Genomic DNA, 14,319 nt, shown 5'->3' with positions numbered 1-14,319 from the left:
TCGATCTTGTCACATCAATTAATCGAGTTAGTACTGCATGCTGACAGTCTGACTCGAACAAGCTTCTCAAGGTTGGAGCAGGGAATATTGATATAAGTATTTTGTTAACCAAGATCCTAATGCAGTGGTCTCACTTGTTCCAGTATGTGGAGGAAGGTTCAGTGGAACTAATGGCGTGATCAAGTCTCCATATTACCCAAATGTATACCCCGCGAACCGTATCTGCCTTTACGAAATAGAGCTGCCTCCCGGACAGGCAGTGCGGCTCTGCTTCCAGGACTTCTCAGTAGAGGACAGTTACTACGATGACTGTAGGTTTGACTACGTGGAGGTAAGTGCCTACAGAGCTTACATAATGTAGAACCAGCTGTAACTTTTTAATCTTCTCAATAAACAACAGAGCTTACATAATGTAGAACCAGCTGTAACGTTTTCATCTTCTCAACAAACAACAGAGCTTACATAATGTAGAACCAGCTGTAACTTTTTAATCTTCTCAACAAACAACAGAGCTTACATAATGCAGAACCAACTGTAACTTTTTTATCTTCTCAACAAACAACAGAGCTTACATTATGTAGAACCAGCTGTAACTTTTTAATCTTCTCAACAAAAAAGAGAGCTTACATCATGTAGAACCACCTGTAACTTTTTAATCTTCTCAAAAAACAACAGAGCTTACATAATATGGAACCAGCTGTAACTTTTTAATCTTCTCAACAAACAACAGAGCTTACATAATGTAGGACCAGCTGTAACTTTTTAATCTTCTCAACAAAAAAAGAGAGCTTACATCATGTAGAACCAGCTGTAACTTTTTAATCTTCTCAACAAACAACAGGGCTTACATAATGGAGGACCAGCTGTAACTTTTTAATCTTATCGACAAACAACAGAACTTACATAATGTAGGACCAGCTGTAACTTTTAATCTTCTCAACAAACAACAGAGCTTACATAAAGTAGGACCACCTGTAACTTTTTAATCTTCTCGACAGACAACAGAGCTTACATAATATAGAACCAGCTGTAACTTTCTAAACTTCTCGACAAACAACAGAACTTACATAATGTAGGACCAGCTGTAACTTTTTTATCTTCTCAATAATCAACAGAGCTTTCATAATGTAGAAACAGCTGTAACTTTTTAATCTCTCAACAAACAACAGAGCTTACATAATGTAGGACCAGCTGTAACTTTTTAATCTTCTCAACAAACAACAGAGCTCATATAATGTAGGATCAACTGTAACTTTTTAATCGTCTCAACAAACAACAGACCTTACATCATATAGGACAAGCTGTAACTTTTTAATCTTCTCAGCAAACAGTTTGGAGAGTTATGTTGTAAGAATTTTTATGGAACAGATTTTCTCTTTCGTTTCCCTGTCGTTATCATTACACTATAGTGACATTTACTCTGAACAGCCGGTGTAGTTTAAAAGAGAGGTTGATTTGAACGAATAACTTACTTTAACATGTACAGAAAAAAAGGCATTTACATTTAAACACGATTCAAGTGTTAGTACTCAAATGATACAGACATTGCGTAAGTAGGGAAGATTCGAGAAGCAGCGAATTATTCGACGTCATAAGACAAGGTAGCTACAAGTTCTTGTCGCTGTAATAGCGATTCAGTTATTTATATTAAATTAATATTATGAAATCTGGTAATGAGAAATATCTGCATAACAAAGTAATTCTTGTACATGGCTATATACTGACAACACAGAGATCCAAATAGCATCTATAATGAGATCACATAGTTCGTGGCCGTGACACTTAAAACTTATCTGTCATTATCTTGTTTTTTTTTTATTTACACAGAAAAAAGAAATTATTTTACATAGTAATACACAAACATTCAAAGAATAGTCAATAAATGTGTATAGTCCTATATATTTGCTTGTATTATCTTGGACTAATTTGTTTTTCGCATGAATGAACTTTGTCTCTCATGGTTACATAAGACGTGGTAACATATGATTACATCTTTCTGCGCACATGAATACAAAACATGGTAAAATTAGTATTGCAAAATTAGAAGTTGTATATTAAAATTAACAGTATTTAAGAGGTCATCGAGTCTTCTTCTGCAGATAATATTGTAAATTAAAAAAAAAAAACTACAAGTTTTGGGGTTAAATGAAGGACAGAAAGTTGCAAGTGGGCTATATAATATTTCTCGGACCATAGCTTGTAGGATCACATTTAACTACTTTTCCTGCCCAACTTTTGTACTGCAGCTGCAAATGTTGCGTGTCGTGTTCACTCGTGCTTTGTAATCTCAGCGCTGCCACAATTACAATTGGAGTTTGTTCGCACACAAAGCGCTAATTTTGCGGCTGCAATATAGCAGCATTGTTGCATTTGTGTTGATTCTTCAATGCACTTTGTGCTTATGTTCGAATTAGGGTTTCAGATGATGAAACCCAAGCGATAGCTTTCTTATCATTTTCAATTATTATAAAACGTAGAACAAAAGGGAAGGTACTGGGTCAAAGAAAGAATGAAAGTAGAGAACTACTATGAAAGGGATGAATAATATTATATAACCTTGCGAGTATCAGGAAGATTATTATTTTTATTCTATTGGTCCAGAAGAGTTTCCAATTTATTTTTAACATTATCTTCTGAAATGTACAGTGTACTAGCAATTTCGTCTAACGTCGATTGTATTTTATTTTTTGTTGTGGCAGTCTGCATTTGCAATTTCCATAAACACTCTTGGTTCAAGTTTATTTATTTATTTATCTGTACTAACTAGCATTCAAAATTGACATTATTTTTATTACAAGCTGTTAAAAAACGCCATTATACTTCAATGATAACCAATAGCACAATTCTTTGTAGCAATGTTGACAATTCTGCTGCTTAAAACTATGCTACGATGATTAAAAATTAATTTCAACTGCATGTATTGTACAGTTCATTAAGTAGCTGATATAATAATAATAATAATAATAATAATAATAATAATAATAATAATTCGTACAAAATTTTGTCCAATATTCTTTTGAGAAGATTAACTCCGTGCGTAGATGAAATTATTGGGGATCATCAGTGCGGTTTTCGGCGTAATAGATCGACTATTGATCAGATTTTTTGTATTCGACAGATAATGGAGAAAAAATGGGAGTATAAGGGTACAGTACATCAGTTATTCATAGATTTCAAAAAGGCATATGACTCGGTTAAGAGGGAAGTATTATATGATATTCTTATTGAATTTGGTATTCCCAAGAAACTATTTCGATTAATTAAAATGTGTCTCAGTGAAACATACAGCAGAGTCCGTATAGGTCAGTTTCTATCTGATCCTTTTCCAATTCACTGCGGGCTAAAGCAGGGAGATGCACTATCACCTTTACTTTTTAACTTCGCTCTAGAATATGCCATTAGGAAAGTTCAGGATAACAGGCAGGGTTTGGAATTGAACGGGTTACATCAGCTGCTTGTCTATGCAGATGACGTGAATATGTTAGGAGAAAATACACAAACGGTTAGGGAAAACACGGAAATTTTACTTGAAGCAAGTAAAGCGATCGGTTTGGAAGTAAATCCCGAAAAGACTAAGTATATGATTATGTCTCGTGACCAGAATATTGTACGAAATGGAAATATAAAAATAGGAGATTTATACTTCGAAGAGGTGGAAAAATTCAAATATCTTGGAGCAACAGTAACAAATATAAATGACACTCGGGAGGAAATTAAACGCAGAATAAATATGGGAAATGCGTGTTATTATTCGGTTGAAAAGCTTTTATCATCCAGTCTGCTGTCCAAAAATCTGAAAGTTAGAATTTATAAAACAGTTATATTACCGGTTCTTCTGTATGGTTGCGAAACTTGGACTCTCACTCTGAGAGAGGAACATAGGTTAAGGGTGTTTGAGAATAAGGTGCTTAGGAAAATATTTGGGGCTAAGCGGGATGAAGTTACAGGAGAATGGAGAAAGTTACACAACACAGAACTGCACGCATTGTACTCTTCACCTGACATAATTAGGAACTTAAAATCCAGACGTTTGAGATGGGCAGGGCATGTATTACGTAAGGGCGAATCCAGAAATGCATATAGAGTGTTAGTTGGGAGACCGGAGGGAAAAAGACTTTTAGGGAGGCCGAGACGTAGATGGGAGGATAATATTAAAATGGATTTGAGGGAGGTGGGGTATGATGATAGAGACTGGATTAATCTTGGACAGGATAGGGACCGATGGCGGGCTTATGTGAGGGCGGCAATGAACCTTCGGGTTCCTTAAAAGCCATTTGTAAGTAAGTAATAATAATAATAATAATAATAATAATAATAATAATAATGTTTTATTTTCACTGGCAGAGTTAAGACCATAAGGCCTTCTCTTCCACTCAATAAATAATTTATATTAATCATATCAAACGCTAAAATATGTAAGAACAAACGGAATAAAGTATTATTGGCAATACTGTTCGTAATCGCTGGAAAAATTTAAACAAAACCAATATAAAAAAATGCTGCGGCTGAAACCCTGAGAACACTGTTCACACTTCGGTACTATTAAGTTGAACACAGCAGGAAAATGTAGCTAACAGCTGGTTCGGTAGCCCTTAATTTTCAAGTTGTTCACATATCACACACAGTACGCGAATTGCGCAGTATTTTGTACTGAGGATTTATTGGTCTGTTTTTGTGAAGTGCAGACATGTTCAACTATTATCTCTCTCATTATTCATTTCATGTTTTATTGACAGTAGTTACTAGTTTATATTTGTAATTTCTAGTAGTCAGAAAATAGCGGAACATTGGGTGGCAACGTCATGCTCTATAAGCAACTTCTCTGCCTCGTCCGTGTGGCATGTGACCTACTCTTCAGGCTTATAGACTCAGTGCGGCTGCGCATGCGAATGAGGAAGGCTAACATAGCCGAGAACCAATCGAAATACAGTGCAGCTCTATGTGGTAAAATGAGCTTGAAAGACCAGAGAGGTAACATTAAATTTTGTGTTAAACTCCGTAAAACATTTACTGAGACTTTGGCACTCATGCGCCAAGCGTACGGAGGAACAGCAATGTCTCGGACCTAGTGTATGAGTGGCACAAGCGCTTCACAAGTTGCCGTCTTTCGACGGATTATGATCCACGTTCACGAAGACCCAAATCGTCAAGAACGGAAGAAATGATAGCTCGAGTTGCACAAGAAATCAGATGAGACCGCAGAGAGTCGATAGATGATGTGTCTACTTTGTTAGGCATTTCGCATGGTTCTGAGCAGTCCATTCTCCACAATGATTTGAAAATGCAACGTGTGTGTGAGCACGTTGTTCCAAGAAGCCTAACAAATGAGCAGCGGGAACGGAAGAAATGATAGCTCGAGTTGCACAAGAAATCAGATGAGACCGCAGAGAGTCGATAGATGATGTGTCTATTTTGTTAGGCATTTCGCATGGTTCTGAGCAGTCCATTCTCCACAATGATTTGAAAATGCAACGTGTGTGTGAGCACGTTGTTCCAAGAAGCCTAACAAATGAGCAGCGGGAACGGAAGAAATGATAGCTCGAGTTGCACAAGAAATCAGATGAGACCGCAGAGTCAATAGATGATGTGTCTACTTTGTTAGGCATTTCGCATGGTTCTGAGCAGTCCATTCTCCACAATGATTTGAAAATTCAACGTGTGTGTGAGCACGTTGTTCCAAGAAGCCTAACAGATGAGCAACGGAAAGTGCGGCAACTGGTTAGTGGAGACCTAAGTGACAGGATGGACCAGGATCCAACCCTCTTGCACAGAGTGATCACAGGTGACGAGGCATGGTGTTTCCTTTACGACCCGCAGCCAAAGCGGCAGTCTTCAACGTGGAAATCTCCCGGCTCACACGGCAAGAGAGATTCCGTGCCGACCGATTAAAGGGGAAAGTAATGCTGGAAATGTTCTTCGATATCCAGGGTCTCGTACATTTCGAGTTTATTCCTGTGGATCAAACTGTCAGTAAGAAGGCGTCTGTTGCAATTCTTCGACGTCTTCGTGATGCAGTTCGACGAAGAAGTTCCACTCGCGGCAAGGACAGAATTGCATTCTCTATCATGACAATGCTCCAGCACATCGGTCGCTCTTGGTGAGCGAATTCCTCACATAAGACAAAATACCTGTCCTTCCACAGCCACGATATTCTCCAGATCTTGTTGCAGCAGATTTCTACTTATTTCCAAAGATCAAATCCTTACTCAAGGGGTGGTGATTGCGTCAGCCGAAGAGGGAAGTAACCAAAGATGGGCTGCAGGAATGTTTTCGAGAAGTGGTATGGACGCTTGCAGAAGTGTGTCAGGGGTGGTACTTCGAAGACGGTGTTGTGTAAATGGTTATATGCCATCTGCAACATTGAATCTATACGCCTGGAGAGTAGGTCACATACCACATAGACAAGGCAGAGAAATTGCCTATAGAGCATGGCGTTGCCACCCAAGTTCCGGTACTTTCTGACTCTATTAGTATGTAAAAATATTGATTTTATGGAATTTGACTTAACAAAGACATTACAATTCGGGCCCATTACTGAATAGGATGTCTATAAATGAAGCGAGGAAAAGAAGTCTTCTAATGCAGCGTAGCAAATGCAGCGATATATGACCGTAGCTTTCTTTCCATCGAGGAACAGTATGTTGACATTGTGAAATGAAGGCTATACAAATGATGCATGCAGTATAAAATACTACAATTAAAAATACAAGATTATTTACATATAAATTGACGATCCTTGGAGTTTTTGTATTATTACGTAAAGTAATTTTCTTTGCATGGCAGTGTAAACTTGAAAAAATTCTATCCTACGTCAGTACATGGAATACATCACCTAGTTTCGGGAATGAAAATAGTGTTAATTTTAATGTTTTATTTTTATTTCGGTTTACGAATGAAGAATATGGGCCTACAAAAAATGAAATTACTGAAGGGTATGCAATATATTTTATCTTCATATAAAGCCACATTCTGCTATTAGATCTAGCACACAACAAATTTTTCACTGTGGTTCAATCAGTGTGTATCGTACGTCTATTGTCACGTTAATATTGCAGAACTCGCGAATACAAATGAAACGAATGATAGCGCAGATCTGTAGCTGCTTCCGATGCCGAGTACGGAGATAGATCGCGCGGCAAGGCTAAATTTATACCCACCCTCATACACGTAGCGAAGGGAGGTGGCGCCATTTGGCATGGTAACAAAAGTTACATTGATTCATAGCCTAACTATAAATAACATTAGCATTCGGCTGTGGTTCACATTGTTGTTTCTTTTTATTGGGTTATTTTACGACGCTGTGTCAACATCAATGTTATTTAGCGTCTGAATGAAATGAAGGTGATAATGCCGGTGAAATGAGTCCGGTGTCCAGCACCGAAAGTTACCCAGCATTTGCTCGTATTGGGTTGAGGGAAAACCTCGGAAAAAACCTCAATCAGGTAACTTGCCCCGACCGGTATTCGAACCCGGACCACCTGGTTTCGCGGCCAGACGCGCTGACAGTACTCCACAGGTGTGGACACATTGTTGTTACATTGAGAATTTACAATTCTGTCACCTCTTGTTTCACTACGGATCACAGAACGGGTGACCATATTCGGTGCGGAAAAAGACTTATTCTACGTCAAAAACACGAAAATTAACGGTAGATTTTAAGTGCCGCACGTATGTGTGAAAAGAAAACAGTGACTATATTGTTAAGATTGCCTTTTCAAATTCTGTTGCTAGTTGAAATGTGTTCCTTCTAAATATATGTTTTTAATTTACTGTTACTACTTACAATGATAATGGATGGAACTGTGGTGCCTTACAGATCCGAGACGGACATGAGAATGCGACTCTTTTGGGTCACTTCTGTGGGAGTCATGCACCGTGTGTCACTTCACAGTTGAACTTTATGTGGCTGAAATTCGTCACAGATGGCTCCGTGTCAAACCGTGGCTTCTATGCCAACTACTCCGCTATTGATGTAGGTGAGTTAATCTTGCATACTCTATCATCGTTATGAGCAAATCAATTATACAAAGAAAAATGTTTAAATGGCTTAACATGTTATAAACAGATGTAGGACTTTCGTACCGAAACTAGATTATTTATTTATTTATTTATTTATTTATTTATTTATTTATTTACTTATTTATTTATTTACTTACTTACTTGCTTACTTATTTATTTATTTATTTATTTATTTATTTATTTATTTATTTATTTATTTATTTGTTCGTTCATTTATTTACTTACTTATCTATTTATCTATTTATTTATTTACTTATTTACTTACTTACTTATCTATTTATTTATTTATTTACTTATTTATCTATTTATTTATTTATTCATTCATTTATTTACTTACTTATCTATTTATCTATTTATTTATTTATTTATTTATTTATTTATTTATTTATTTATTTATTTATTTATTATAATAACAACAATAACCCCGAAGTTGATATTCTAATACGATCCCGAGGAAGAAAGACCAAAGATAACTTATACAAAGATGGCGCGATCATCAACACATCGACATTTCGTAGAATTATACAAATCTGGCTTTCAGGTAGTAGCTCCCTGTAAAGCAGGTTTGAATAACTTCAAGGAAAAATTGTTTCGGGGCCGGGTATCGATCCCGGGACCCTTCGCTGAGCGCACGAATGCTCTCACGACTGAGCTACCCCAGGAACTACTGTGAACAATTTTTCCTTGAAATTTCGTGGAATGTTTCTTGAGATCTAATGTAAGTTAGATATTAGGTAATAGTACATTATGCAACGAGCCTATAATGATAGTAATTAAGACGCAGGTATGGATATTTATGAAACGAGCGCAAGCGAGTTTCATAATATTCATACGAGCGTCTTAATTACCATTATAGGTAAGTTTCATACTTCTTTTTATGCTCGACCATATTTCTAACTTGAAATTATTCAGATGTATACATTTTATTTGTATCTGACAAGATCGAAAGTGACCTTGTTCTAGGTCGTGAATTGTGAGATGTGCGCAGACGCGAAAGTATTGATTTTTTCCGAGGAACAATAATGTCATTGACCTCGATGTAATCCCGTTAAACTTGATATAACCTTGATTATTGAATTCGACATTGAAAAACGAGATGACAAATTGAATTTATTTGAATATTATTTACAATTAACGCTAATTATTATAGTAACAGAACATAACCTTCTGCGACAGTATTGGATTTCCAGTCTCCGTGACTTTTCGCTAATTCTCTTTCGATTGCATATCCGAGAATAATCGATACTTGCGGTTTTATAACGGTACAAAGCTGACTTGTCATTGGCTGAACACCTGCAAGCTGAGTTGTCATTGGCTGAACACCTGTTATTTAATGAGTAGGTGTACTTTAATGACATGCATTAAAGAACTGCTACCAGGTGTATAATTACTACATTTCGGCATGATCGAGCATAAACAAAATTAAATATTTGGCATAACATTGAAACATTTCACAAATAGTCACCGTCACGTATTATGAAGGTTGTTAATAATGCTACAGGGTGTGGAGGCATCTTCAGAGAACGTCAGGGAAGTATCCAGTCACCCAACTATCCTTTGCTGTACCCGACTAGCCGCTCATGTCTCTGGGTGATACTGGGCGGCCCTGGCACGGTGGTGCAGCTGACGTGGTACACATTTCAGCTGGAGAGAGGGAACTACAGGGGAAAATGCTTCTTTGACAAGGTGTCTGTGTTCGACAACAGCAGTACCCCAGAACACGGAGGCCTCATGGGCGAGTGAGTACATCCAGACGTACAGCTCGACCAAGTTAAGTCTGCGAGCCGAGAGGGGAAGTTGGAGATAGTTCTGTAGGGAAAAGAGGCGGTAACGAGAGGAGACCAGTACAGTCTCATATGACAGGAAAGTTTTCCTACTGCGCTTCAATTCATAGAGCGGTAACAATTTAAGACGCTTTGAAATAGACTGTACTTCTACTTCTGCTTGACAGTGAGGTTTGGCGTTCTGATTGGCAAGCGTGGGCGTAGGAGAGAAAGTTGCATGAGGGGGGAGGCAGCGTAACTGTTGCCTTTATCTGAAGACAAGGACAACAAATGCGTGCGCTCCGTAGTGTATTTTAAACGATGTGCACACGTTGAAATCTGAGCGTCAAGTGACCTATGTGGCAACTGTGTTTTGCCTCTACATTCCATCCCGATATCCCCACTCGCAGACTTGACTTGGACGAGCTGTAAATAAATATTTCAGTTAAGACTTGTTAGACTCTTTAAAAACGGCAGCATTTCGTACTGAATATGAGCGGCATCTAACCAATAGTTTAAGAGAAATCGCTGAAATAGAACGACAGACAGGTAGGCTGAATACCCAACACCACTTTCCGGTATCAGTTTCACAATACATACAGCATATTCTCTACTTCAGCCATGTCAACATTAGCTCTCAGTGTAAGCATCGTGCTCGCGCGCGCCTGAATTCATCTCCTCCTTCGCCGCAAGAGGGGTGGCAGGGGTGAATAAATACACCAGTAATACAAAACACTATCTACTAAAATAAAAACAACACAATGGCGGTATAATTTATTTTATTGAGGTGAGGGAAGAATTAATTAAATCCTTCTTATATTTATGTATGTATGTATGTATGTATGTATGTATGTATGTATGTATGTATGTATGTATGTATGTATTAACACTACAATTGGATATACACCCGGTGGTAGTGATATAAAGAGTGGGGCAGAGCATCTTGCTTATTTAGAAATTCAATTAAAACAAAAATAATGCAGATATATATTTAATTCTTTGAACAACATCAAGTACAACATGTAAATTTTATGTTTGCACAGTTACACAGTTTTAAAGATAATATCAGGCAGATGGGGTTCATTATTCTCAATACACTGCGTTAACGAACTCGGAAGTTCCGTTCAACTATTTCCACCATATCGACGGTTATGTTGGCGACAGCTTGACGAATGTTGTTCTTCAGATGAACCAGGGTCCTAGGACGATCGTTGTAAACAAGTGATTTATAGCCCCATAAAAAAATAGTCGCAGGGGGCTAAATCAGGCGACCGTGCAGGCCAGGGCAGATCGCCCCTCAAGGAGATGAGGCGTCCTGGGAAGTGTTGCCGCCAATTTGTAGGGATGAAATTTCTGTTCTTCATGAAGGATTCGCCTCACAGAACGAGCAGACAACCCAAGAGCAGCTGCATGTTTGCGAGCAAAGCGCTGAGGGGATTGCACAATAGAAAGTCTTACCATGTCAATGTTTTGTGGTGACCTTGCTGTTCATGGAAGCCCAGGTTTTCTTTTCTTCACATCACCAGTTTCCCTGAAGTTGTTTACCCATGAAACAATCGACTGCCGGGCAGGAACATGACCACCGGGCGCAATATTGAAATGGGTACGGAATGCACGTTGCGTGGCGATGATTGAGCGACCGTCAGAAAAGTATGCCTCGACAGCCAACGCGCGCTCCACCTTCGTCCACTCCATGATGCTAACCATGGTCATGATGCTAACTAAACTAAGCGGAGCTACAACTTTACGCCCCGTCCCCTCGAATGTGCTTACCCCCACCCTCCTCGGAGCAACCGTCGCTTCAGGGCGCCAAATTGAAATAAGCAAGTTGCTCTGCCCCACCCTGTATAATATACAATAATTACAATTACATGAAATAAAATAAAATAAACGTAAATCTATAAATAGTAGATACAATAAACCTAGGACTATAAATAAAAACTATTCTATAATAACGCCTACGATAAGCAAAAGTAAATCTAACTTATAAGTTCTTCTATTTCACCCAACTATTACCAATTTAAGTAATTACTAGACATCGGATTTTTAGGCACTAAAAATTGCAGTTTTAGGCGCCTAAAATAAGCTCAAAATTTGTAAAATTAGGCTCTATTTTAATGAAAATAGGCATTTTAGGCACATCAAGGTATCATACTTATTTCTTTCACTGAAATGTTTAGTTATACACTAAAATACGCACAAAAAAGTATGTTTAAACATTAAAAAAGAATACTATATTATATTTATAAACAGAGCTGCACAAATTTAATATATTGAAACTAATGAAATAATGATTATTGATATCAAGATTACTCATTTTAAGTTATTGAAATTCAGTTCCATGCTCAGACTTTATTATAATTATCTGCACTGTACACCACCAGAATTTTTTCTAAATTCTCCACAGTTAACCTTTGCCTTTTGTCACTGAGAATCATTTTGAAAGCAGAAAAACTTCTTTCAACCGAAACTGATGTGAGAGGCACAAATTTTAAATTAGGTACAATAGAAACATCAATACTTACTGGAACATTTACACTTTCCCCCGATATCACTCTTGATACTTTTTCCAACAATGAAAATCCTACATTCTTATTTAATACGTTGTCCCACTTACTTTTTTCCCAGTTTCGCCCAAAGCAGAATGTATGTTCACTTGAGCTTCCTTTACTATTGCTATTTGGCTACAAAGAGATTGTTTTTCACGTTCTAATTGTTCAATGCTTGCAGGTATGAAAGAAAAGTTTGATGTTATGTAGGCAATATCGTTTTTCACTCGTGAGTCATTCAGACAATCTGTCACTGCTTTCACACACGCTGCACTATCAGTTTCAGGTAATTTATCAATAACTGTGACCACTTCTTTAAAATACTTAGAATAATACACCACTGACTGAATCCAGGTTCCCCATCGTGTAACAACCGGCTGAGGTGGGAGTGGGATATCTGGAAAGTTCTCTCTGAATATTGAAATCCTGGATGGGGCTTTACGAAAACATTTTTTGTGTTAGAAATAAACGAATTGACAAGAGGAAATTCATTCCGGATTGTTTCAGAAACCCTGTGAAGGCCATGTGCTAGACAGGTTACATGCGTGAGGTTAGGATAAAATGTTTTAAGAAGTGGAGCTGCAGCAACCATGTATGAGGCAGCATCAGTACAAAACAACAGAACTTTAGAATCGTCTATATTACCTGAGTATAAAGACTGTAGGCCTTTATTTACAAAATAAGCAATGGCTTGCCTATTCACTTTCGAAAGTTCCTTAACACATACGAGGTGTGGAATCGAAGGTCCATCAGGACTAAGTTTTCCTACTACCATGTTTGCTATATACCTATTCATAGGATCTGAGGTTTCATCCACAGAGACCCATATGTAAGAATCACCTATATCCTCCCGAATGGAAGCTAAAGTTTCATTGTATATTCTGTCTAAGTAATTTTTTCTTAGGGTCGACTCAGATGGGATATTTTGTTTGCAGTATTTTTGTAAAAACTGTCTTGAAACCGGATTTTCAATTGCATTCCAGGGAATGTTAGCAGCAACAAACGCTCTGGTTAAATCAGCATAGAAATTGCTGCTGAGATTGGATGAAGTAAAGTTTGTTGCAGTTGATTTTTCTGCTGAGCTTTGGCCTTATGAGCCGCTCCTTGCACATGCTGCTTTAGGTGGCACTTCTTTTCTTGCGAAATCTAAAAATGTAAAGTAAACTGAATTAAAATAAAATCCTAATTGTTGTATTGCCGTATTTCTATCACAAAGTTAGTGGGTTCGAACAATCAAAATTTTAATGACCTGCAAATACTTTAACTATCGGAATTTAAAAGGTTAAAGTGTAGTGGTCTTAAAAAGAATTATACCTCAGGATAGCTCAGTCAATGTATAAATATTATAGGCCTACTCATTAAAATTAATAGAATTTATATATTTCAACTATTGTTACATACCTGTTTGCTACAAATCTTGCAGAATATTATTTTTCCATCATAAGTGAATTCTGAATATTCTGTTAGCCATTGCCGGATCAATGTAGATTTTGCACTTATATTTTTCGGCATTATCGCGTTAAACTTCACAGGAAAACGTCCTACCGCTCAAAACTTCTCAACACAAATAAGGTGAGGGAAAGAGCAACTGTTAACGAGCATTCAAATGAACCGTTGTTACAAAGTTCCACTTATTGTTGCATTTCCTGGTAGTGTTAACACTAGGAGGGCCATTCTTTTAAATATTTTGTAAAGGTTTACCCTACTAATTCGCAGTTTTACGACTTTTCATAAATATTTCAAAAACACTCTTTCTCCAAAAATTGTGATTTTATGACACTCTGAAGGGCAGTACAGCTAATCGGTTTCAGACCGAAAACAGTCATTTTTATAGTATAGTATATCTCTGAATCGGTAGCAGCACATGTTGTGATTGTTGCCTGCTTCAAAACTAAGGTTGGTTCTTTGTCAGCATTTATGCCTCCAAACATGTTAAATTCGGTGAAATCTATTGCGGGTGTCGTGAGATTCAAAACATTTTGTTTCCT

The 14,319-nt window shown here is 37.5% G+C and overlaps 1 protein-coding gene across 1 annotated transcript in view; it reads left to right on the top strand.

Moving 5' to 3' along the window:
- Nucleotides 1–14,319, top strand: part of Cubn (Cubilin) — a 300,325-nt gene that overhangs the window by 54,117 nt on the left and 231,889 nt on the right. Inside the window, exons 20-22 of the mRNA XM_069832790.1 lie at nt 144–331; nt 7,817–7,976; nt 9,521–9,758. Of these exons, the coding sequence (XP_069688891.1) occupies nt 144–331; nt 7,817–7,976; nt 9,521–9,758 (586 nt within the window). The remainder of the gene's footprint in view (nt 1–143; nt 332–7,816; nt 7,977–9,520; nt 9,759–14,319) is intronic.

This window comes from Periplaneta americana, chromosome 1 (genome assembly GCF_040183065.1).
Source record: "Periplaneta americana isolate PAMFEO1 chromosome 1, P.americana_PAMFEO1_priV1, whole genome shotgun sequence".
Classification (NCBI taxonomy): Eukaryota; Metazoa; Arthropoda; class Insecta; order Blattodea; family Blattidae; genus Periplaneta; species Periplaneta americana.
Note: the sequence above shows the minus strand (reverse complement) of the source record. Positions and strands in the feature narration are given on the sequence as shown.